The 26,826-nt window shown below is 45.6% G+C and overlaps 1 protein-coding gene across 1 annotated transcript; it reads right to left on the bottom strand.

Moving 5' to 3' along the window:
• Nucleotides 1-1,786: 1,786 nt before the first annotated feature.
• On the bottom strand, nucleotides 1,787-26,287 carry LOC144104094 (putative E3 ubiquitin-protein ligase UBR7). The gene is made up of 12 exons (XM_077636897.1): nucleotides 26,081-26,287; nucleotides 24,104-24,237; nucleotides 20,204-20,267; nucleotides 19,379-19,474; nucleotides 18,149-18,202; nucleotides 12,155-12,254; nucleotides 11,924-12,037; nucleotides 9,314-9,400; nucleotides 9,054-9,247; nucleotides 6,923-7,091; nucleotides 4,852-4,913; nucleotides 1,787-2,194 (listed from the first exon to the last, which is right to left on the bottom strand). The coding sequence occupies exons 1-12, from the start codon at nucleotides 26,273-26,275 to the stop codon at nucleotides 2,102-2,104; spliced, it is 1,362 nt and encodes a 453-aa protein (XP_077493023.1). The 5' UTR covers nucleotides 26,276-26,287; the 3' UTR covers nucleotides 1,787-2,101.
• Nucleotides 26,288-26,826: the final 539 nt, after the last annotated feature.

Genomic DNA, 26,826 nt, shown 5'->3' with positions numbered 1-26,826 from the left:
GCTTTTGAAATTGCACAGGAATAAAAAAGACTGGAGGAGACAATTAAGCTCTTCGTTAAAGGTATGATGGGATAGCATTAATGGGCTAATTCCCATATATGCAAAATTGGCAATCCTGGACTTTGCATTCATATATCGGTTATACAGCAGTTAAGCGGTGTGCCACTGTCCCGCGATGGCAGGTGCGACCCAGGTTGCTATTCCCAAGCAAGCAACCAGTCATTAATTTAACTGTCACCTTGGTGGCCACAGTACCCCGGCTCATTTTTTACGCACGACGCCACCAGATTTTTTACAGAACAGGAACCTTAATGCTGTCGCATTAATAAGATGCCGCTCACATTTCTACTGCAGCAGACGGACAGCTTGTGTATTTTACGATAAAGTTAACGTGAGTTTGGCAACGCCATTTTAAAATGCATTGCTGGGAAGACCAACTGAAAGTTTTTGAAGCCATATTTTTTATTCGCAATAATTGAAACCACAATGCAGTTCAGGAAATTTGAAGCTGGGCTTGTCATCAATGTTGACTGCCTTCAATTTTGCAATACTAGCTTGCACCCAAAAACCAGAAATTATAAAGTTTAGTTCATTTGAATTGATGATTGATCTTTTAATTGAATTCTATCACTACATGATGTCTGCCTTAGAGTTCAATTTACATGCACAAACCGCATCGACAGATCTGGACAGTTCATAAAAATCTGCAGTGATTAAAAACAACCACCCGGTAGTGCTTAGCAGCCAAATGCCCTAGTTACTGTTTCAGCCAAGCAACTATTTCAACAATTTTTATCGGAAAATGAGCTATCCAAGCTGGTCTGTTTCAATAACAAGGATGGTCGTGCAAAAAGCATGGGTACCCAGTGCCATAAATTAACAGCATACCAGTGTTGGCCCAAATTATGGTGGTAGCTCCAATATCGAAATGTAGACGCATTAGCTCTCTTATGTGCTGAATAATCTTGCGTAAGGGCCACACCCTTTTTTTTATTTGTGTATAGGCCCCGTGCCTTCAAAATTCAGACTTAAAAAAAAAAGTACGGCCCTTCGACAAGTTTTCATGCCATTGTAATTGCCTTTTCCTCTGGTAGCCCCATTATATAGTCCCATTATTTTGACAACAAGGGGCGAAATGTGCCCCTCACCCCCATACATGTTTTTGAGAGCCTCGTTATGAATGCAGCCAAAACGTGTACGTAGTTAGTTGCTCAGCCATTACACAGTAACTCCTGTAGCAGCACTCTGAAAAAATTTGGAGGACGCTTTGGAAATTCTAAAATGCGTTCGGCGAAAGCCTGTGGCCACTCCACTGCCTATTTCCATGGCACCCACAGTTTGGTGCTGGGAGGAATCCGCCTTCCTGCGCTTGTCCGGACCGCTTGGTGCAGAATCACTGGGCCACTTGGGAGCCATCAGACTCACTCACTCGACTGCAACGCCACGTAGCACCGTCGCAGCGCGTACTTGCTCCGCCTGCCGGTGCAGGTGACGTCATTGTTGCTATGCACAGCTGTGCATGCGCTTTGGCGCCGCCACCTGTCGCCGAGAAGCGACGAGGGTGTGCACGGTGCGGGGCAGGGTCACAGCTGGCACTGTTCCGGGCTTTGGATGGAACGGACTAACGGTCACCGCGAGCATGAAGCATTAAAGGCTTCCGCCTTAAAAAAACAACTATTCTAATCCTTGTTTACAAATTTATAACCTTTCCTAGCGCACACTAGGGAGCAATAAAGGAAAAAAATTTGTGGTAGCACTCCTCCAGGAAAAGCCAACAATCACTCTCTGCATTGCATACACAACATTTTTATTTCTATAACACGCACTCGCCAACAAGTTTGGGCAAATGTACAAACATGCGCGTCAAATTGGCTACATCACATCGCATACACAAAAACAATAACTTGCACTGCAATCTCCTGCAGAAATGGCAGGTTTCATACAGTGCCTTGGATAAAACACATGTACATGAACATTCCTTGATGTCACGAAAAACAAGAAAAGAGGGGTTTAGGGGAAGGAGGCAACTGCGACATTCGCCGGTGTCAAAAAGTGGACAAAGGAGGACGAGAACAGAGCAGTGTCGCGGATGGTTCCGCTGCTACCGGCAGAAATATGGCACAGCAGACGTTTTCTGCCTCTTCCTGGCTTGCATTTTATTGAAGAATTCCTTGACGTCCTCTTCTCTCACAACCTAGACCCATGGCAAAAAAAGACCCAGCTGATTTGAAACATCTTGAAAAACGCGAAATGACATGCAAGTTGCTCATTCTGAGTTACATTTGCATGTCTGCAATGTGATGCATTCGCATCACGTCCTTTCTCCCTCTTCTCTTAAACCGTGTGAACATGCAGAATTAACGAAATACTTTGTTCCTCTGAACTCGCTTCCAAGCATAGCGGAGTTTTCAAATGATGCTCCCTAGTTAACATAACAGTGCCTTGCACTTGTCAGTTCAATTACTCCTTCGCGGAACAGACAACCAGCACACGGCAAAAGTGTGTGTTTGGTAACTCTAGGCACTGCATAAAGCCAATGCACTGACAGCCATTCTGAAAACAACGTGCAGCACTTCATGGCGTCGTGCCACAGCACAGTCTGAATGGCTATGAACATGCCGGTGAAGACAGCGAAATGGCGCCGTTGTTTTATTGTTTTCGACCACTGCATAAAAGGTGCAGCGCAAAACAGAAACGGGGCTTGTGGAGGAACCCGCCGCGGTGGCCCAGTGATTAGGGCGCTCGGCTACTGATCCGGAGTTCCCGGGTTCGAACCCGACCACGGCGGCTGCGTTTTTATGGAGGAAAAACGCTAAGGTGCCCGTGTGCTGTGCGATGTCAGTGCACGTTAAAGATCCCCAGGTGGTCGAAATTATTCCAGAGCCCCCCACTATGGCACCTCCCTCTTTCTTCTTTCACTCCCTCCTTTATTCCTTCCCTTTACGGCGCAGTTCAAGTGTCCAAGGATATATGTGAGAGATACTGCGCCATTTCCTTTCCCCCAAAACCAATTATTATTATTATTATTACTTGTGGAGGATGCCAGAACAGGAGAGGCCGCGGCATAGGTGTGTTCCTGCGGTGGTTTCGTGGCGAATGCTTTCATCTCGCACAATTTCAATCAATTCGAATCTATAAACTGCGCATTTAAGGCCAGCGGCATTAGAAGAAAAGAAAATGCGGAAGACGAAAAATAACTCTCTGTGGCACCTAATGCAATAATGGCACTTTGCAGCACAGTTTCATTTTCAAGCCTTTGGTTTGCGACAGCGTTTGTGCCCTTTGTGGGGCACACAGAGCAGCGAAATCAATACTAGTGTGCTAAGCAGGCCACAATTCACTAAGAATCCTGCATTCATATCTGCCACTCATCTTCAGGTCCCTGCAATGGGAGCACAGGGGTGTCGCTAGTTACTCCAGGTTCTGCAAGCCGTATGTATTGTTGCGCTTTGAAAGTACCGTAATGCAGCACGGAGTGTTCATCCAATGGCCACTAATGACGTCGGTCCACCAGTAATAAAACATCCAGTCGCCTCGCAATGCTTCATGACAACATTCAGTAAGCTCCTTTGTCATGTATGCTTAAAGCCTGTCAATCCTGAACTCTTCTGACTGAACAAAATCATATTTGAAGCACGGTGCCCAAATTATAATTCTAGAAAATAAAATCTCGTGACTACTCTTAACACCCCTTACTTAATGCCCAGTGGTCCTTATGGGTACAATAAATGAAATAATTTTTTTTTTGCAGTGCATCTGTTTCTTTTCATAGTTTTGTTTTGTCAAAAGGCATTCCTTATTTAGACAACCATCTGATACCGTTCATGACGAATTTTTATTATTCATACCTTTGCAACCAAAAAGTTTGGTGTTAACCCCTGTGCTGATGACCTTTTATGGCAGCAACAAGTCAAAAGAAACACAACTGAGACCCTGCAAGCAGTGCTGAGTCACAACGTAGGCATAAGGGCCCCATCATAATATTGTATAATTCATCATGTCGGAAAAGTGAAATTTTTTTTCCTGCGTGGTCTTGACATGCTTCCTTACATAAACTGGTTACGTGAACAGTTTGGAAACTCCTCCCACAACTAGATAATGACTGAGAGGGTTAATGCACCTAACACTCGCAGGACTGAAAGGCCCTCTGAAAACGGGTGTTTGAGATTGGCTACAAAACGGTTTAAGCAGAACACAGGCCACCAAGCCTTCATACCGTGTACAACACCTCAAAAGTGAGTGAATAATTTACAATACATTTATAAAAATAACCGCTTTCAGACCTCGCGGTGACCAGTGGCGACGAGCTTTCGAACGAAACCTGGCACACGTCATGTTGTGCAAGAGATGTCGGCAGCGGAGGGCTATCACTGGCTCGCCGCGCCAGCTCTTTCAGATGCTACGCAGCTACCATGGCCACTCCGGTGGGTCAGGAAGCTCCGCCTCCGAAGAATTCCGGCGCACGTCGGCAACCGGCGATGATAGCGGAGGCACCGAGTGGGTGGGGGTCGGCAGAGGAGCGCCACCATTTCAGCGGTCAAAAAATGGCGAGGAGAAAGGCGCAAAGACGCAGAAATTCAAATTTTGACTGTAGATAACTCAGCTTCCACAAAGCGCATTAAAAAAATTCTCGGTGGAGGATATTTGTGAAGCAGCGTCTTTTAACATCCTAGGCATACCACAACTTTACTGAGAGCACATTTCAGTGCCTTCTGCAGCACTGGTTCGAATAAAACGGCTGGCTGCCTGAATTGATAGAGTTGAAATAAATAAGATTCCACAGTAATGGCAAGAAAAGGCGTAGCATCTGCACACTTGTCAATGCACTACATCTCTGGTCTGCCGACTCACCTTCCGGTTGTCGGCAAACTTTTTCAGGAAGTCAACCAGCTCGGTCTTGAGATTGTTGTAGCCTGCAGCAAAAAGGCAAAACCTCAGCAAAAGCACCAAACAGAAAGTGACGGGAGAAAGAGCCTAAATCTATAATCCCATATATGGCGAGCCTGCGTCAAATTTGAGCTTTAGGCCGCAGACTGCATGCATAATCGAAAATGGAAGATGTTAAGAGCAGAAATAGAGCCATGGTTTATTACATGAATCGGGCGCACAAAAAGCTACTTCTATCTGAAGTGGCTTGTTTTCAACCACCTGGAACTGCTGAGAGCACGTTTGATGTCATAATGGAATGGTTTTACGCTCTCTCGTTTACCTATCGCATAGGACATCCTGTGTTTAGCAGACTATAGCCTGCTAGACATATGGTGTCCTATACGTTCCCTGCTGAAGAGAAGCCTGCCTTGGTTCAATTAAAAACCCACATTTGAACTCTCAAAAGAAATACACTTGATGCTGCAGCTTCTGAGGCTTGATATATATTTTGCTTAACATTACGTGATACTGACTAGTCATGGATGTAATAATCACAGCAGCTGTTTATTCCACATCTTAAAATTATTTCTTCTGACTAAGCATCAAACCTGACCAAATGCATATACAGACAAACCTTGTTATAGCGAACGGGCCAAAAACCGCTAAATGTACTTTGCTACACCAAAATTCATAATATCAAATTTAATCAGAAACACGCGGAAGAGCAGCGCAATTTAATGAAGGGATGGGGATGGAAACTAGGGTGGCTCTTACTAGACAGCAAGGAAAGACCTCTTAAGCTTTAACACCACTTTGAAGGCGTTCGCGTCAATCCTGGAGGCCACAAAAAACAGAGCAATAAGCACAAGTTAAGATTGGCTCCCTCCTTCCCAATAACACCAACAGCACACAGACCAAACACCAGAAGGGGTAGCTTTCCTGCATTACAGCAGTGTCACGTGAAAAAATGTTACACGAGAATGAAAGCTACCGGTGCTTTCACCTCCTCTGTGTCGGCCAACTCGAGCTGGACAGACACACTGGTTACTGCAAGGCCGCAACCATCTGCAGCAACCTATGGGTAAAATGTCCATGATACGAACCCCACGGTGCCGCGAAAAATATTCGTATCATCCAAAACAAAGTCTGTATGCAGAAGCACTGAAAAATGCATTTATGCAGATCTGTTTTTGAACGCCGAGATTTATCTACGTGAGCCACCGCTCACTCGCGGCAACCGCGTTGTCAAGGTCGCACACAGCAGCTGCCTCCTTGCAGTGCGTACCACGCGACTGGCGAATGCAGCGTCTGTGATGTGCGCTACCGCTTGCTGCTCACGGTGTGTACCACGCGACACTGGCAATCCCGGCTACAGCAATGTACAGGTAGCAAGCACGTTGTGCTCGAAGATGCGGTCATGCCAGCGCATTCACATTATCTGCAACAGGATGAGAGTGCTCGGAACAATGCACTCTGGCCAGGGAAATTTATAAGTTTGTATCGTCACGAAATTCGTATAAACTGGCATCATACCCATCAACGTTCTACTGTATCTGCTGTGGCGTTGTTGGCCCGTTCGAGACAGCACAAGATAAAGGTGCAAACACTTGCTGCACTACCATCAGCCATAAAGCCAGATGCCTGCCATTGGACATCGGAGCAGATGGCGCCTGGCATTTGGAGGTTCAATATATGCCTGTTATATATCTGACCGTGTTCGGTAAAGTAAAAATTGCATGTTTGGTGAAAAAAATTTTAGAATAGTTAGATACGGCCCATAATTTGCTACATCGATGTTCAACATGAATATTTGGCTATGTATGCATTCTAACACTATGCAAATACATATATCAGGCCACTTTCGACTACAAAAAACTCTGATTCCCTAAAGATCAGCTGCGCTCACAAGCAATGTGCTTGAATTTTCGATTAAATGGAACCCTATTTGACGTCCAACACTTTTGAGATGTTCAGATGATGTTGGAGTTTAACCCAAAACATCAACTATCCCAGTGCAAGTTACTGCAAGCCGACGTGTGCACACTTTCCGCACCATGGATGGCCTCGATCTGCTGAACACGCCCCAACGTCCCCAAGGCCGACATGAGAGGGTCAGCAGCCGGGCCAGCCTGGGCACGGGCAGCCTTCCCTTTCTCCTCGTACGACTGGACCGTGTCCTCTTCATCCAGGAGGTATAAGCAGTGCTGCTCATTGTACATCGCCTGCAAAAAGAGAAACGTTGAGGCGGTGTTCACATAATGTCACACGAGTTTCAGCCCCAACTGCATGTGTAAAAGGAATGCAGAAGATGCAATGTGAGAGAATGTGTTCGGGGGTTCAACCAACGTCTCCTTTAGTTCAACGCCAATCCGTTGCAGTGGCCCAGTGGCTTTGGCACTTGGCTGCCGATACCCAAGCGACAGGATCAGATCGAAATCCAGCCAGGGCAGCCGCATTTCGATAGAGGCAAAATGCTATGGGATACCGAAGTTCTGTCTGATGTCAGTGCATGTTAAAAGAACCCAAGGTGGTTGAAATCAATGTCAAGCCCTCCACTACGGTGCCCCTCATAGCCTACGTGCAGCTTCGAGACACTAAACCTCATATATTAGCGCATACCGCATATCAGTTCAATGACAGCCACATTGCACGCTTTGCAATAGGACCCCTCGAACACCTCTGTTGTTTTATTCGTCACGATGGAGTACCACTAATTGGAAATGATGGCTCACTCCCGTTCAGTGCAAGTTCAGAGCAAACAAAATGGACGATGAATGGGAGAGTGCTGATTTTCCAAAATCGTACGATTTGGCTTTGAAACTGCGGACTTTGGATCAACTACGAGTTAAGTTGATCATAACAGCCATCTGTAATGTGACCTTGCTTCAAGACAATGTCACTTCATGCAGGTGATGACCACGAGATTAGGGAAGGGATGGTTCAGCAAAAAAAATGAATTGGCCCTTACCACTATTACGAGCAAGAGGTGACCTCCACTCAGGCAGTCCAACATTATCAAACTAAGCAGCAGTTGATCCAAAATCATGCTGAATATATGCGATATATTTGGCAGGAATGAGCACATAAAAATGCTCACAGGCAAATCTGCAACCAGGCCAATAAAAAGGCATTCATGCTTAAGCTACACTATGGTGCCTCAACCCACCGTGAAACCTGCTCCAAATTATAAACGTGCTCATCCTGACATTTCATCTTGGGTGGCATTAGCAAGCAAGACAGTGTGTTCAGTAGCAAAGCAGGGCATGCGTGCTGCACACATCTGCATGCTTGACAATTCACAAATTTAGATGTAAATAGTGAAAAATGCACAAATAAAAACCTGATGATTTGTCCTCAAAATGCAGCACCAGCTCTCTAATTTCCGAAAGTGAGGCATGACCAGTTTTCTTCAAACTGTCCTATGATTTCATACACCGGGGCTCATATTGAAGGGCATGGAAGGCAGGCTGGAGTTAGCTGATGTCAACCGGTCATTGCATTCTTTTCATAAAGGCGCTATTTTCACCATTACACGCTGTTTCCACAAGCGAGCAGTCACGTCATTAACACCGTTTCTTGTGCTTCTGATCTCTGCGGGTAAACTGAACTGCCATCCACTTCCTGCTGTTGATCGTGTTCTTTTGATCACTGTCATTACAAGTTTGAATTGTTAGGCATTGAGAGGTACCCGCAAAAAAAAAAAAAAGCGTCGTTTTTCAACTCCAATTATTTTAGCAAAAATTTATCTTTTGCTGCCGGAAGAATGTCGACAGTCTTCTTAGAAAAGAAAAGCCAAAGGTTTTGATTTTTACCGAGAAAAAATATTCAACAAGGAGTTGTCTTGAAAGTCTCTTTTATGAGCTCCACACTGCCATGCTGGGTGAACAGCCAGTTGTTAAATCAGTTTCAGTTCTGGTTTGTGTTTACCAAAGGCTTTGCATACTTAGCTATGTGTGAGTACTTGTGTATTGGCTATTTCCTGTCCACGTGACCCGAACCTGTAAATTCTCGTGCCCAACCCAACAAAGCGGCACTATCGTCGCCGCCAGCCCTGAGTATCGGCTCCCTTCACTCGGCCACCGCGGCCAATACCACAACAACACTCAATATTTCTCAGCACTGATTTCAACAGCCACGTCACTCGCAGACCACACAAACTGCTGCATCAGATCGACTGCACTCACCAGGCACTGAATGCAGCGGCACAGGCGCGATCGCCAGCCCAAAGGCCAGTAGGCACAATCGTTTCGAGGTTCATCCTTCAAACTGTCGCTACTTCCACTCCGCAAGCGTTGCAGAATGCACTCCGTAGCCGAAGACGATGAAGACAGGCCGTTCTCTTCCGCTTGCTTCTCGACCTTCACCATGTTGGAGCCCACTGAATTGAAAGCAGTGGGGTTGCGATCAAGGTTAATGCCACCGAGACTTCCACCGTTATGCTGACCTGGATGCACGGCGTTTAGCTCCATTGATTCAATGTCAACCTGGATGCCGCTTTCTTGGGAAGCTGTCAAGTCGTCCTCCGTGGTGCCTGCAACCAACAAGTCAGTCAATACTGAATAAAAAGTAATAATCTAGAAAAGAATCATGCACAATGGCAATACTCCAGCTGTCAGACACTATACCTCTGACCTTCAGATTCATTTCAACCACCTGCACTTGTATAATGTGCTTCGAATGAAATCCAAGTAATCAAGCATACGACAGGTGTCCCAGCTAAATGTAACCAAGCTTTTAAAAAACATGGAATGCCCTATCTGCATGAAACCAACTTTGTATTTTTCGTTCTTCAAAGTTGCATAATTAGTTAAGCCTAATTAGGTACTTTTTTTAATTTTTGACCTGAGAAGCAAAGTGTCAATGGAAAAGTTGTAGATTACTTTGAAGAACAGCTGACTGATATGTTTGCACCAAAGTACCACTTACATAAAGTAGTTTCTTTTACGTGTCTTAAACTATAACTCGCACAATGTAAAAAAGAAGCTTCAACGTGAAAACAATGCAACTTCAACATCCCAAGACGTGTCTTAAAGAACAAAATTCGGTTTTTCATGAGGTGCTCTCCCTGATGAGCCTTTACGTGGACATTGGGGCAGAGATGTGAGCCAGCAGCTGGTCACGTGATACATTTCTTTTAAGGCCAGTAAATAAGGTTACATAAGGAAACAGTGCTGCTAGCGGTTTTTCAAGACGATCGAATACTTTTCTATTGACACTTTTTTCCTCAAGTCAATAATTATAAAGTTAGCTAATTAGGATTAACTAATTAACTTTGAAGAGCAAGAGAAATACTGCAGACTAGGCCACGTGACTCTGAACAGCCCATAGTTGGTTTAACAGGGCTAGGACACTTCTGTCTTTTGTAAAAGCTTGGTCACATTTCACTACAACACCCGATATATATATATATATATATATATATATATATTGATTTTTTGTGTGTGTGTGTGTGTGTGTGTGTGTGCGCGCGCGCGTGCGTATTCACAGCAAAACTACCATGCCGCCTACTGAAATAAAAAAAATGCTGCTGTCTACATTACGCAAGTTTGAATGCCTTTGTTGAATGCATGACAATCAACTTGCTGAGCTCCCTGACATGGGCATCAACATCACTGCATGGACATGTCACATAATCCGAGAGGTTCCCTGATGAACACATCTTCATGCGCACATATCGCGACTGCCATGATATTGCAGTGCGTACGCATTATCTTAGCTTTCTTTCAACATGCATGCCTATTTTGTACTTTCTGCCACTATATATGTCTGCACGTTTCCCACAAAATCTGTAACAATAAAAAATAAATTAAACAGGAGCCATGGCACACATGGCAGTTTCTTGCAACATGTTTGATTTAGGGTTTATGGGAGTTTAAGGTCCCAAAGCGACTCAGGCTACGAGGGACACCATAGTGAAGGTCTCCAGAAATTTCAACCACCTGGGGCTCTTTAATGTGCACTGACATCGCACAGTAGACGGGTCCCTGGAATTTCACCTCCATCGAAATGCGACCGCTGCGGCCAGGATCGAACCCGCGTCTTCCGGGTAAGCAGCCGAGTGCCTTAACTACTGAGCAACCCAACGGCAAAACGTTAACTATTAGGTTTTCGTTAATTACTGTACTGTTAATATGGTTCATGATAGCATGATGTTAATAGAAAAATCACAAATTCAACGGGAGCCATGGCACACGTGGCAACCTCTTGCGACATGTCTGAAAATGCTGGAGCTGTTGCTGAAACGTGCAGCCATTCTTGACAGCAAGTGGACAGAAACAACTGCAATGTGATAGCAGTGGAGCCTTTGCAGCAGGACATATCAGCATAAAGCCACCACACAGTGTGCGGACAATTCTGTGGAAACCTTCCATGTTTTAGAATGAACACAAAGCAATGGTGATAAGCTCCCGTCAGGCCTAGACTGTCTGACAGTGCAAGCCCCGTGAGAGCTCAATGCTGCTGTAAACCTAACTGATCACTACACATGTAGGCCCAATGACTGCATTCAGCATGATGCAGACAAGCAGTCCACTAAGAAGAGAGCAAAAATGAGAACACCCCAGCTTGTGATTGTGTTCTCTTAACTTCTAGTGTTATCAGCTTTATTCTAATAGAATCACAACACGAGACTTTTCCTACTTAATTCTTCACCCACAACGTTCCCACCCCATGCACACATATTACTTAACTCAGCGGTTCTCAGAGGATTCTCTGGAAACCTTGAGGTCCTTGCCATTTCTGTTCCTCGAGCACACGAACTCATGCATGCCTCAACTACATCTTCCCTTTACCCGCTTCATTTCGGGACCGACCTTAAAGTAATTAACTTACAGCAGCCTATTTCATTCAACAGCAAGTCATTAATACTTGAATGAGAACACTTTCTTAGGAACTGCGCATCTGCATGGCATTTGCTGAACACATGCTAGGCAAGAAAAGACAAAAGCCATAACATGCCGGGTTCATCAGCATATTCTGAACGTCGCTGGGGCTCCCCAAGGTTCAAGAGGCAACAACCTGACAACTGCACCCCCTTCACCCCATGCACACGCACCTTCTGCCTTAATCCCATTCTTCTCGGCAGCTGCAGCTGAAAAGCTGTCCTCGGCATCCTTCTTTGCTGTGCTGTCCTCACCGAAGCTTTTGTCCTTTTCACAGAGAGAAACTTCTGCGGGAAAAGCAAAGCACATCAGTATAGCCGCTTTATGCTCACACTATCTGCACAAAGATCAAGACAGAGAGAGAGAGAGGAGAAAAAAGAAAGAAAAAAGAAAAACAAACTAACCGTGTGCAAAATACTGCCAGAGAAAGGAGTGCCGGTTCATGCATCCAGTGCACACCACCTCGTAGTAATCCCGGTTGGCTGGCATGTCGCCACCAATGTGCTAAGGACAAAAAGAATAAAAAAAATTAACTTGGCCAACAGAAAAATACAAGTGCAGTGAATGTTTCTATTACAGATGTAGTCGGATATGGCTCGAGTGTAAAGCAGTGAATGCACCTCAAAGGCAGCCTTCTAACAACTCTCTCACTCTTGCTGACATCAGGCACAGCATCACGAAATGCAACTCGTGAAAACATTAAGCTGCTTGGCCTATACAGTTGATCCCAAATATAACGTACCCGGATATATCGAATTGTTGTATATATCAAACAGTCAGAACATCCCCATGAAAACCCCAATCAAAAGTTTAGCTCTGTTGTTCGCGTTTAACTCCTGTTTACAAGAACATTTGACATATCAAACAGTGCTGCCCCCTGCAAAGTGTTGCATGGTCTTCCCGTGATAACTTTTTGTGCATAGAGACGGGTCAGCTGCGCAGCTTAGTGCCCTTGTTGGCTAAGCATTGCATTGTGCAACCTCGTGAAGAGGTGTAAGTGGGTGCGTGAGGGTAGCCTTCGGTCTCTCGTACTTATTTTCCACGCGACACCGCTGTCATGCGGCAGAAGCAGCTTTCAGTGCACAGCTTGTCATGCGATGAAGCCAACCTGACAGAAGCCTACTGGCGGCCCTCCCTTGGTGTGCTTCACTCCCTTCGCTGCCGAAGGCATTGCAGAAGCTGGCTGCACTTTGATTTTAGTGAGAAACTGTTCTGTTCATAGTGTACTAGTAACAGTATTAAACCTCTTCTACTAGGCAGCGAATAGTACCAAGTGTCATCCACAGCGGTTTTTATGCGAGCATGCCAGGCCTAGCGATGCATTGCGAGCAGTGAGCTGTCAGCATCTTAGCAGGCATGTTGCTGCAAGAATCGCACCACTAGCACGGATGCTGTGTATTATTGCTTCTAGTTTACAAATAAGTTTACCTACTGCCATGTTTTATATATGGGCATGTTCAGATAAGAACGGTAATCGAGGTCCCATGACCATTTTTTGTTTTCAATTAAATTTTTATATGTGATGGGTAAATGTGTCCACACAAAGGAATGAACCTTAGTTTTGCAAGGAACTTCATGGTTTTCTCGGAAAAAAATTGTATGTCACAAGAGGTGGAGTATGTCGTTTTTGCCACTTCGCAAAGTTGCAAGTTTGGAGCATCACTGCATGCACAATAAGTTGTTTTCGCGCATAAGTATTTTTTCAGCACTTTATTACAACTTGCACTATACGATTAATATAAAAAACGTTTTCTTGCTGTGTCTTCTGAGTAAAAAATCGCAAACTTCGCTTCCGGAGCTGTGCGGTGCCAAAAAGGCACTTTTCAGGGCAGCCTTAGGGCAAGATGCGTAAAGATCTCCCGACTGAATCTTTTTCTCTGTATTTTTCAGCTACTTTTAATCACTTCAGGCAAGTTTTGTAGCTGTACACTTGACCTATATTTTTCAATATGGCCTCAAAATTGGCAGAAGTTCAAAAACTTCAAAAAAGTGACAACTTTGACTTGAATTTAAAAAAAAAACGTCATCATCGAATTTTATTAAAAAAATGCCCTAATAATACTCAATACTCGATAATTTTAAAACACCAAAAAAGTGTTGCATTATTTTGTTTTAAAGTATAAAAATAAATGCAAAACTGAGTTCATGTTTTTGTTACCTAGAATTGCGTATTACTGCCTCTTAGAAATAGTAACTGTCAGAAATTTGATTTAGCACTCACTGAACGTGGTTACATTTCAATTACCACAATATGCGAACCATCCTGAATGTTTGTACAGCTTCTACTCGCTTGTTAGCGGCGTTCTTAATGCGTCAAAATGGGAATAAATTCGTTATTTCACCTGATGAACTGACTGCTGGCGGTCAAACGTTTTTTTTTTGTATTCTCTAATTTATCATCGTAAGGTACATTGGTATGTAATCGATTTTTTAAAAATATTAGATAATTTGTGGGTTCCTAGAAAAAATTTTATATATAAAAATTTATATTAATGTATTTCTGAAGCCAACGTTTCCGTACCTGCATCTGTTTACCTCTGTGTTCAAAGGTTCTACAGGGCAATGTCAGGAGACAGAACGTCGTCTTCTGAGAGGAGCAATTTATCTGCGAGATTTTTAATCAGGAGGTTTTAATAGGAACGCAATTTACAAATGGGATGCCGCTTTATATGCAGATTGCAATTCAGAAAATCGTAACAAGAAATTAACGGCAGCAGTTGAAGTCAGTATGCGCACAGTATATTGTCCAGCACGAAGCACAAACCAGATCACAGTCTCTTCCATTCCGAAGCAGCGGTGGAGGCCACGTAGGATGCACTGCCTTCATTTGTTTGAATGTACTTCCACATATGGAGCGTCTGAACTCCAGGCACTTTCTTTGCCATTTTCCATTCTTCCTTCTTCGTTTCGCGAAAGTCTGCAAGCTCCCTCTGTGGGAGCTCCAGAATGGTGATGTTCTTTAGCGTTCCTTTAATTGCGTCTACGAAGCCGCTGGCTGTTTGTATGGACTCACTTGCAGGCTTCCGCAAGTTGTGGTGTGATGCTCGATGTTTGACAAGCCCACCAACGCCGTCGCAAGCATTTTTGCCGTGTCCAGTGGCCGAAAACATCCATTTCGTCTCTCGACATTCACTGCGTTGTAGCTCATGAAACTGATTTTATTCTTGAAGTGAGCGGGAGCCCCGTCGCTCACATATGTTATCTTGGTGTAGATTGGCGCGTTGTCTTCGAGGTGTGCTTTGATTTTTGACAGAGCCAAGCATGCATGAGCTGAATCATGAGACATATCGTCGGAAATTACGGCGTAGTTCCGAGTCGATTTTCTTGACGTGACAACGCAGGTAAACACGGTCACCTGCTTTTTCTGCCAATGGTAAGCTTGTACTGCGTCTGGAAGCACAACTGTCCAGTTTTCGGCGAAATCAAAATGCAAAACAATTGCACCTCTCTTGCAGCTGTGTTTTTCTTCATGTATTGCTCTTGCTTGCACAGATCTAATATAGTTGTGGGGAATCCATTTCATGGTCATTCTTAGACATTCTCTCATAAACGATGAAGCGGTCAGAGTCTTTTTAACGAGCTCACCGTATTCCCATGAAGCAATCAACACCCCGTCCTCGCTGCTCATTTCAAAATTTTCCGAAGTGAAAATGCCATCTTGTGGACAGTGCTCACAATTCCTAAGGAAACACGACGCAGTAGGTTCCTGGCATACGCAGAGGCTCTGCATATCTTCGGGAGAAAGCGACCTTCCTGGCGCGTTCTGCAGTCCCACGAGGCACAACTGAAAGTTTGCACAGCACACACAAACACACACTTGCCACTGTGGCGAGCATTTCACCCACTTAGGACGCAAGGATATGAATTTTGTGAGGCCAACCAGGGAGGCAGGGTGAGCTTGCTTGTAGAGGCGGAATGCTTCTCGCAAGGACCGCGTCATGAAGCGTTTAGGTATCCATTCTTTGTCTCCTTCCTTCTCGATTCTCACAACATCCTTTTTGTTCGGAGTCTGTCTAGAGCAATCGAGTTCATCCATGGTGTAATATTCTAAAACGGTGGTAATGTCTTCCTGTTGTAGTTTACATCTTGTATATCTCTCCTGTGTTGACCATACGCCTTCCTCATCCACCATCTTCTTCGATTTTTGGATAACGTACCTCATTGCCTCTGGAATAACTTCCTGCACATATTTCACAGTTAGGTTGCGTGGTAGCAGTGTCAGCAGCTGGCAACGCTCTTGAAAGGACGTGCACCTATTGTAGGCAGCATGTAGGTTGTCCTCCCAACTGCTGCATTGCGCACACTTTTCTTCTGACGCACGCGAAGTCTCTGGGACATTATATGCTGCCTGTATCCCCGATCGTATTTTCGTCACCATAGCTCTTGCCACCTCTTCCTGCTTTCGCTTTGCATAGGAAAGTCTGAGGCGTTTTTTTAGAGCGCTCGGTGGCTTTAGGGGCGAGATTTCGGAGGTAGGGCTGACACTTGAATTTAAATTTTCTACGATTTCTTCCCCAGGGCGGAATTCTTCTAATGTTTCGGTTGACTCTGCCTGCATATTATCTATGTCTTCCTTGAACCGACGGTAACAATTCTGACAGATGAAGTCACTTTCTCGTACTCGGAGAGCTTCTTCGGGAAGTAGGACTTTTTTGAGAGCAGCGACATTGAGTGTCTTTACACTGAGAAAATTACGTCCTTTTTCAATTCTCTGTTTGTGCCTTTTTGAGTAGTCGGCATAAAACGTTCGCCGCGGAAATCTCTTCATGAATGCAAAAGCTCACCGCTTCCGGAGATTATCGCGAGACAGAAGAGCAGGTGACGGATGCAGGGCCCAGAGCTGCTTTTCCAAAAAGAGGAGATGGACAGATGAATGGATTTTTAACACAGGCTGCCCACCGTCGACACTGATGTTCTTTCGGTCTGGCGTACGAGCTGAGACTGATATACCAAGTATGCCTGTCGAGGGAGCGCTCCAGCGCAGAGAAAACACGTGAGTACAGAAAACGACCCCACCGGGTCTACCAGGCCTGGAAAACGACACACAAAATTCGAGATCCGAACAACATCCGCTCACATTATCGAGTATTGAGTATTATTAGGGCATTTTTTAATAAAATTCGATGATGACGTTTTTTTTTAAATTCAAGTCAAAGTTGTCACTTTTTTGACGTTTTTGAACTTCTGCCAATTTTGAGGCCATATTGAAAAACATAGGTCAAGTGTAGAGCTACAAAACTTGCCTGAAGTGATTAAAAGTAGCTGAAAAATACAGAGAAAAAGATTCAGCCGGGAGATCTTTACGCATCTTGCCCTAAGGCTGCCCTGAAAAGTGCCTTTTTGGCACCGCACAGCTCCAGAAGCGAAATTTGCGATTTTTTACTCAGAAGATTGACAGAGAAAGAAAACGTTTTTTTATTTCTTCGTATAGTACAAGTTGTAATAAAGTACTGAAAAAATAATTATGCGCGAAAACAACTTATTGTGCATGCAGTGATGCTCCAAACTTGCAACTTTGAGAAGTGGCAAAAACGACGTTCTCCACCTCTTGTGACATACGATTTTTTTCCGAGAAAACTACAAAGTTCCTTGCAAAACTAAGGTTCATTCCTTTGTGTGGACACATTTACCCATCACATATAAAAATATAATTGAAAACAAAAAATGGTCATGGGACCTTGATTACCGCTCTTATCTGAACATGCCCATATAAAATTATCGATATATCGAGCTGTTTCGTGATACCCTTCAAGTTCAATGTATCCAGAATCAACTGTATATAAATAACACGAAAGTGCAGAGAAACTGCTGAAACCAAAGCATCAGTGCTGGGTGACATATTTGGGCTACAGAGTTTGCGTAAACAACAGGATACAGCACATTTGCCCATAGTGGGGAGTATGCAGCACGCTCGTCACCGTCACCAGTCTCAGGTCACGCCTACTACAGTAAAAGGGGCCCTCTCAGTTAACACCAATTAACTAACCCTGTCCTGTGCCGACTGCACCCACTCTATCACCGTAAACTTCCTAACCTAACTTTCTGCAACCCCCTGCTACACTTGCCTTCTCTTGGAATCCACTCAGTTACCTTGACCGACCACTGGCTGTCTTTGCATTACACGCATTGCCCATGCCAACTTCTTGATTTCATCTAGGACAATGTTAACTCGCGTTTGTTCCCAACCCTTTTTGCTCGCTTCCTGTCTCTTAATGTTACACAGTCTTCTTTTTCACAGTTCGCTGTGCTCTTCCTCAATATAACTTCATGTCCTTTTACACAGCGACTACAACATTCCCATCAGGCTATAGCATTTAAAATCAAAACAATGCGTAAATAAATGGCCAATTTTAACCTAGCAAGAGAACAATCACAAAAATCAAAGAAGATGTGCATACCCGCCCATGATACCAGTCTTCGCACATGATGCACTGCAACATCTCATCGTCCACCTGGCAGCAAGAAAAGCAGAAATGTGGCAAACGCTGCAGACAACTTTTTTCACCGCAATTCATGACGTGCAAAAAAGCTTTATTTATCAGCAGACGTAGCAACAAATCAAAGGAGCTATGAAGCACTCTCATCAGCTCAGCTCTTTCCAGTTTCCATTCTTCATCTGAGATATCAGGAAGGCCCAAGAAAAGCTGTATGGAACATCAGTGTTCAGCTCAAATGGAAAAATGTGCATGACCCTCATTTTATGTCATAAGTCTTGGTGTAAGCTTGATATGTGGCAGTTAACTAGACCTAACCTTGAGTTGGAGTTTGATTACCAATAGTGAAAATCTCTTGTTACGCAAGTCCCTACTCCTCTTGAAAAATATTGCAAAGAAATATACTGCTACAAACCACGGTGGTCAAGCTGTAACCATGATAAAAGTAGGCGTGACTACAGAAAGTCCACCAAGCAGCAGCAGTGAACCACCCCCCCACCCACTTACTTTCCATTGGACAAAACTACAACTTAAGTCCTTTTTAGGTCACAGCTAACTTTATTCCACTTCTCTTTGGAGAAGGCTAGAAGCGACAAGCACATGCTCACCACACCAAAGTGAGATTTACATCCAACCCCAAGAAAAAAAGAAAGGCTAGTTACCTTAAAATAAAGTACGGCTTAAGGTGTTATGATAGACCTTGTATCCAGGGTCATTATGCCATGGTTTTTAAGCTTTGCTGTTGCTGCAATGCTTGTTTTATAATACTTAACTTTTTTTATCATCCACATAAGCCCTAACTAAGTGGGTTTGCCCATGTTCACACTTAACTTACAATCAAATAAGCATGGTACCAATAAAGCTCCAGCATAGTCGATGCCTCCTTCGAATACTCATTTTCTTCTCAAGAAAATATGCTAGACGAACAGACTGGCAAATAAAGAATTTTGCTAAATTCCGTCGACATTCTTTAGTTCCCACTTCAACAGCTACTTTGACACTTATGCACATTTCAATTCTTTTTTTGTTGTTGATGTGATCTCATCAGCTGGAAATGTTTGCAAATTTATTTTTGATCTGCCGTCTGGCACCAGTGTAAAAACAAAGCAAAGTCATTGAAAACAGGCAAAAATGAACATGTTAAATTATTTTCAATAAATTCTATGCGGAGAGCAAGAACAGCAGGGCACGTACATCATCCTCGGGGTCTGGGTACGGCCTCTGGCAGGTGCAGTAGCGGCCTTGAAAGTTGTGGTTGTACTTGTTCTCAGCGTTGCGAATATCCTTTCTCTGTGAAAACCGAAAATAAAAGTGACTAACCCAACCTCACTTCACAGCGTCACCTGACAAAGGGCATAATAAATTATGATAAATAGTGATGACATTCATACAGTTATGACAGAAAAAATTGAAAAGCACACGTTCTCTGCCAAAATTGCGTTCATACAAAGCGGATGATAAAAACAACCAAGTGTTTGCTTAGAACAGGTGTCGCTTTTGGCCAACTCACATCTTTAAATATCATGTCAAATTTTCATTCACCGAGTCATAACTGCGACACACTGAGAAAATGCGAGCATTTCCCCATACCAGCAGCCATACGCATTTTTCGTACTAATAAGGAAGTTGCAGCACCAAATTTTAAGGGTACAAATTGCTTTGCGAATGCTTTTTGAACATACAAGAAGGAGGTTCAGCATGACACAAGTGGTGTTTAGAAACATTCGTTTACCGCCCAGCATACATGTGACCAGATAAGCAAAGCATTTGGCTTCTGAAAGCGTGAAACATGCCTCTTCACATGCAGAGGAGGGGCAGAGGCATTGATGTGTTTTCCCTATCTGTGCCATGCTTCCAAGACCCCAACAAACAAACAAAGCAAAACTATGTACTACATAGTAGTCAAGCTCAACTAGAATTAAATTATTTAATGTGCAAATGCAAATATTAATACATGATGCTGCAAAGTTTCTGATGCTGTATGCAATGTTTACAGAAAGGAAAAAAAAATCCACTCACTGGACACAAGCGGCAAGGGTTGCTTGCAGGAAAGGACTCATTGCCACAGTCACATCGGAAGTTCCTGAAATCAACCGAAATATTCATTAAGCAGTTCACAACTATAAGCAAGTACAGTAGCTTTTAAGGGCAAACGTCACAAAATGGGTCAAATGTCCAGCCGTGTTTTTGTTATCAACACAGCCAATGCAATGCTATCATAATCATAAAGAAATGCAAATTTTCCAGATATGCACGTATTGCTTCATTAGGCTTCCTTAAAAAGTGCATTCAGTTTCAGAAGCCACAAGTTCAGTGCTCAATGCAAAGCCATAACAAATTCCAAAGCACATATAAGAAGGCAGCGGCACCTGTGTGGTACATGACACATCATACAGTAAGCATTATGGAGTGAACTGCTCAATGCATGTCGAATTAATCATTTACCATACAAACAATGTCAATTTAAATGTTTCATATCGACCACATAAAAATATCCAACACCCTTAGTACCATGCAAATCAGATCTCAATGCATTTCTCAAAGCAGAGTAGCAGTATCAGCTACCACAGGAGAATAAGGTAAAATGCAAGTGTGATGGGCTGCAAAAGTTGCCCCTGCCAAAAAAACTAAAGAACTAAATTTGACTGCCCACACTGATAAATCAACAGGAGACTAAACAATCTAAAAAACTGCAGCCCTGAGTTGCGGGCTTTGCAGAAAAATGCTGTAAAACTCGCAACTTTCACCAGACATTTTAATGATCTAAGCAATACAGGTTTAATGATGCTGCTCCAGAAAACAATGACACCCCACTGCAAGTTTCTGTAATGGACTGTACGTGTACCAACATCTGCTGCTGTGAAACAAGGCAGGTGAGCACTCTATTTTGTGGGGACCTGCCCTGCAGCCCCCTGAGTTTGCTTTCCCGCGAGGCACCGTGCAGCAGCAGTCGTACCCCGAGGATGAGCGCGTTCCCTTGCCAGTTACATTAACTGGCAAGAGAGGGCGCCAGCGTCGCTGCGGGGGAGACTGCTGAAGCCTGCCCGCGGGAGATGGGCTCTCTTCGGCCGGGATAATCGCCGCGATCGGACGCGTCGCTCGCGGCTCCGCTCTTCGCCGGCGGGGCGAAGAAGCGACGGGGAGACAGGCTCCCGTACTCGTCCCATCCGGCCTGCGGAGTTTATATCCCTTGCCCTAGCGCGGGCGAACATTCGCTCGGAACCTTGCTGGTGAGTCGGACGCCCTCGATTCATTAGCGTACCTTGTTGCTAGCTGGCGTTATTGTTTCTGTAGCAATAAATGCCTGTTTGTGTCAGCCAATGTGTCGTTCCTTTGTTCCCCCAGAGCAAGGCCCGCCGTGGTCGGCGAGCGCTCGGTAGCGTACGCGATCACGGGGTGGGGTCCGGGCGGCTTTGAACCGTGTCAGCCGCGATTGAGTGGGGAGAAAGTACTTATCTCCCCAATTCAACCCCACATCTGGCAGCCCAACGTGGGGCCTGCTCTTGGAACATTGGACGACTGTCGGTTCGGTTCGAGGAACGCTCTTTGTCCGGACTTGACAAGTGCTAGGCCTAGAGTGAATTTTGATCGCTAGGACCTGCGGCATGCTTTCTTGAGTGCGAGGTGTATTGCGCTGCAGCATGTTTGAACTTTTCGACATGCTCAGCACATTTTTTTTTCCCTGGAGTTTCTTCGTGAGAATGACTTGGTCCGCATCGAGGGAGTTCGAGGCCTAGCGCCCGCGGAGTCGCCGAGCCCGAAGCGAGTGAGTACGGAAGCCGCGTGGGTGGTCCGAGTTTCTGTATATATTTTCTCTACTATCTCTTTTTCGACTCTGGGAGTCGCGGCTCCGGGAGCCGGGTGGCCTGGGGCCACGGGTGCCGCTACGAGCTCGCTGGTATTGCAGCTCGGCACCGGGCGCTCCGACACCGTCCGATACGGTGGGCGCCGACCGCTCAGAAGCTGCTTTGTGCAGTGAGCGGGGTAGGACCACCCCACAAAGCTGATGTCTCCTCGCGGCTGCGCGCACAAAACCCGTTTCGGGTCTTTGGTGTGGTCACGGTCGTTGTCGGAGTGGTCGTTAGGCCTGAGGCTTTTCGGAGCTGCCTGCACCACATTAAAAGAGACATGACCACCGGACCGTGACGTTGAGAGGGGGCGCACTTTGCTGCCCGTCCGTTTTTTTTTTTTGTAACCTCGCACGAACTGAGCAGTCTCGTTCAACTCAAGAAAGGGCTTTGTTCACTCGAACTTTGCGTTTGCACAGCCGCCGACACGTTTTGCTAGCGAGTTAGGCATTGTGCCACGAGGCCCTTGCGGATGCCGTTTCCCCTCCCGTGACCTACGTTAAAGGCACGCCGAGAGCGTTTCGACAATTTTGCAGATCCGGTGGAGCCACCCAGGCTTGCTGACCGGTGCACATCGTCTCGCTGCCACCTGCTGCGACGGAGCGGCCTGTATCCTGTTCGCCGCATCCATCCGGGGCAGCTGTGGCGAGACCAGTCAGCAGTCACCTCCGGCTGCTGCTGCCCTGGCGACTACTGCAGGATCCTGGCCTGCAGTTTTCCCACCGGCCTTCGATTCGCGGGCCTGCGGACACGGTAGTCCGCGGGCCATACGAGTCATCCCAGCGGAGACCGTCACGCCGCCTTCGGAATACCGCGGAAGTCTGCGTGGACGCTGTCGGCGTGACCTCCGCGGCAAGACGTGCCTCAAAGACATGAAGACCAGGAGACTCCTCCATAGCATGTACTTTCAGGCGCGTGGGTCTATTTAAGGTTGGGGGGATGTGGGGACCTGCCCTGCAGCCCCCTGAGTTTGCTTTCCCGCGAGGCACCGTGCAGCAGCAGTCGTACCCCGAGGATGAGCGCGTTCCCTTGCCAGTTACATTAACTGGCAAGAGAGGGCGCCAGCGTCGCTGCGGGGGAGACTGCTGAAGCCTGCCCGCGGGAGATGGGCTCTCTTCGGCCGGGATAATCGCCGCGATCGGACGCGTCGCTCGCGGCTCCGCTCTTCGCCGGCGGGGCGAAGAAGCGACGGGGAGACAGGCTCCCGTACTCGTCCCATCCGGCCTGCGGAGTTTATATCCCTTGCCCTAGCGCGGGCGAACATTCGCTCGGAACCTTGCTGGTGAGTCGGACGCCCTCGATTCATTAGCGTACCTTGTTGCTAGCTGGCGTTATTGTTTCTGTAGCAATAAATGCCTGTTTGTGTCAGCCAATGTGTCGTTCCTTTGTTCCCCCAGAGCAAGGCCCGCCGTGGTCGGCGAGCGCTCGGTAGCGTACGCGATCACGGGGTGGGGTCCGGGCGGCTTTGAACCGTGTCAGCCGCGATTGAGTGGGGAGAAAGTACTTATCTCCCCAATTCAACCCCACAATTTATAGAGCCATCGAGCTTTGTCTAGAAAGCTTCAAGCTCGCAGAAAATGCTGCACAGACTGCAGTAACCAGAAGGCTGGCATGCACCCCAATAAACAGGCTGGCGTAAGTGAAAATGTGCACAGACACTAATGTGTTCACACTTTTTCACGAAAACTATGGCGCACTGCTTTAGGTCCGAGAAGTCAGAAATCCCACTTTGGAAGAAAAGCCACTGCTCACATCCAAAAATCATTAGACACAACTTTCTACAGCAGAAGTACACAAGGGATAACAAGATCAACAGAGAGACACTGCAAGTTAGCAAGCAGTAGTGCTTATACTGCGTGTTCTATTTCATTCCTTGAGCATTTTTGGTACAGAATGTCACAGATATCTAACTAGACTGCAAAAGTACAGTCAATGATTAATTTTCAAATGAACAGTGATTAATTGCTTATTTGATTCTTCACACTATAAGGGGAAAGTATACACATTACTATGAAGACAACACCACTAAATTGAGTGTGCTTTCCACCTCGAGCAAGGACTGACAACTCACCTCTTGGTGTAGAGCTCGTATAAGTTGTGTCCCTCGTGACACGCGTAGCTGCATGCAAGACAGACACCCGCCGGCTGGGCGTCAGGTCCCGTACAGGTGCCGCATGCATACAGGGCCTGACGCTTGACGTAGCCCTGCAGTGCCAATAAAGAGATAGCAGAGATGTACTCTGATGATGCAAGGTTTCACGAACCTCATTGGCTGAGAGGAAGCTAAGGGTTGCATTTAAAGGTCCCCCCTCACAGGACTCTTTTCATCAATGCTGCTGCCTCTTTAGAGACTGTGAGACTTTTTTGTATCCTCACAGCAGTGTTAGTGCACAGTGAGGAAGCACACTTAGAGAATGCTTGAAAGAATGCTACAGATGAAACAAGAGGAAGGCACACCACGAGCGCTGCAACCCGCATTTGTTCAAGCACGTGCATACACCAACAAGCCAAGCTTACTATACTTAAGCACAGGCAATACTATAGATGACTTACACTGTGGCCTTCACACTTTTATAGACCTTGTCAGGTCTATAAAAGACTTCAAGAAAGCTTGAAACCTTGCATTTTCTTTATAGTCTCTGATGTCTCACGATTTTCACTGTGCTTTTATGACCAGCTCCAATAAACATGCTCAACAATTCACCCAAATGAAAGCACAATGTTATTAAGAATTTGCATGTATGAGCTCCGGTATCCACCTATATCCACGGGTGCTACCTTCCCCAGTTTCCATTACATCACATTTTCTTCCTTTATTCTTTTAATCCTATTCCAGGTTTTTTTCTTTTTCATTCTAATCTATTTTCTATGTTCTAAGCTATATTATTTTTATTTCTGTGATGGTTTGTGCAATTTTTTTCCACTCTATTTGTTCATTTTGCTTTCACTATCCCTAAAACCCAGAGATTCTGGGCAGCTCACCACGTCCTCTAGCCTTGAAGTCTACCAGAACGTGTTTTTTGTTTTCCAACACAGCTCCCTCATACTGCACAAGTATTATATCCCTGTTCACATTTTCTCTATATTGCTTGGTTCTAAGGCCTGACTTATAGGCTCAAAAAAACAAAGGGCACTGCCTCCTTATTTATAATACAGCATTTCTTTTCTTCCGGATTCTGCTCTTTCTGGCTCTGTAGTCACTAATTCTTTCCTTCTTATTTTCGGTTTCCCTTTTTCATGGCTAATGACGAGGGCGCCTCTGGTGGGTGGCGTAGTGCGGATACCTCATACAACGAAATAATCACTATTACGAAAACAAACAGCACGCAGCTGAATACTGTACCTTATAATTTCGTGAACGAAAAAAAAAAGACCCTGCGCTTAACATTCAGCGGCTTCAGCCATTGCTCCAAGGTGACGGCTTCAAGTTCGATCGCACTTCATAATCTAAATTAATAAACGAAGGTATCGCGTGTGCCTCTGGCGCGCTTTGTTTACAAGCTCAAAAACTACTGCGCACTTTGAAAACGACCACGTATGTCCCAATCTTCCCCTTTTCCAGCCTTCGCAGCGACATGCAGTTTTGTGTAGGTGGAAACGGAGACGAAGTGGCATCTCAACACCATTTACAGCTTAAGTTCGCGGCCTTCAACGAGAACAAAAATCGGCCGTGTATACAAGGCAGCGGCAGCGTCACACAGCCGCTCCTGCCTAAATACTCATCAGTTATTGTTTGCACTCGGTAAGCAGTTGAAAGCAAGCTAGAGCTGCATGTTGCTTTCGGCATCAAGCCGATGCGACGAAACGCACTCGAGCAGCAAATCAGCAGTTGCGACGTCTGGTTACGCCAATTCGTGGCAATATCAGCACCACGACACTCGACATGAACGGATGTTGGACGCGATATCAAGCTGTCAGGAACTTGTGGATGCAGCTGTGATAACCACAAGTACCAGCGAGTAGAAGAGATGGCCGCGGCTGCAACACTTCGGCAGCCGAGGCCATTCACAGAGCAAGACGACCTAGGCCTACAAGACACACTATTTACCTGGTCGTAGGTACAGTTCTTGTCGTCGCTGCCGCCTAGAACGGCGTCGGCGTCGTCCTCTAGCTCTTGCTCTTCATCGAGGAGGTCCTGCAACGTGACGCTGTCTTCGTCGTGTAGGTCAATCGACGTCGAAGGCGCACTTGCCGAAATTTTCCCTTCGTCCGCCATAACTCCCGCCATAGACGCTCCCGCCATAAAATGAATGGATAGATGCACCCTGTCGGACAAGTAGGAACACTTTCTCTGAATCAAGTAGTAACGAGCGCCAAAAAAATTTAAGGAATTTTTTTGGTTTGGTTTTTCTCCTAAATTGAATATTGGTTTGGGGGGGTAAGGAAATAACGCAGTATATGCATCACATCTCGGTGGACACTGTGCTGAACTGCGCCGTAAAGGAAGGGATAAAGGACGGACTGAGGGAAGAATGCAAAAAAGAAGAACTGCGCAACAAGAACACGAACGAAAGGGAGGCAGACACACACTAACGCAGACGCACACTAACGCAAGTCTGTGTGTGTCTGCCTCCCTTTCGTCCGTGTTCTTGTTGCGCAGTTCGTCTTTTTTGCATTATGATCAACCAACTAGCCCGACAAGTCCTGTTGAGGGAAGAAGTGGCCATAATGGAGGGCTCCGGGATAATTTCCACCGCCTCCATCGAAACGGCCGCGTTTCGATGGCGTTTCGATGGAGGCGAAACGCTAAGGCGCTCGTGTGCTGTGCGATGTCAGTGCACGTTAAAAATCCGC

This window comes from Amblyomma americanum, chromosome 9 (genome assembly GCF_052857255.1).
Source record: "Amblyomma americanum isolate KBUSLIRL-KWMA chromosome 9, ASM5285725v1, whole genome shotgun sequence".
NCBI classification, from domain to species: Eukaryota; Metazoa; Arthropoda; class Arachnida; order Ixodida; family Ixodidae; genus Amblyomma; species Amblyomma americanum.
Note: the sequence above shows the minus strand (reverse complement) of the source record. Positions and strands in the feature narration are given on the sequence as shown.

Excerpts from the sequence above, each read along its gene's own strand:
- LOC144104094 (XM_077636897.1), bottom strand. The coding sequence starts at position 26,275 with ATGGCGGGAGCGTCTATGGCGGGAGTTATGGCGGACGAAGGGAAAATT. Across the intron at positions 9,401-11,923 it reads GAATGGGATTAAGGCAGAAG|GCACCACGGAGGACGACTTG; the intron begins GTGCGTGTGCAT and ends TGTTGGTTGCAG. Across the intron at positions 4,914-6,922 it reads GCAGATCGAGGCCATCCATG|GCTACAACAATCTCAAGACC; the intron begins GTGCGGAAAGTG and ends TTTTTGCTGCAG.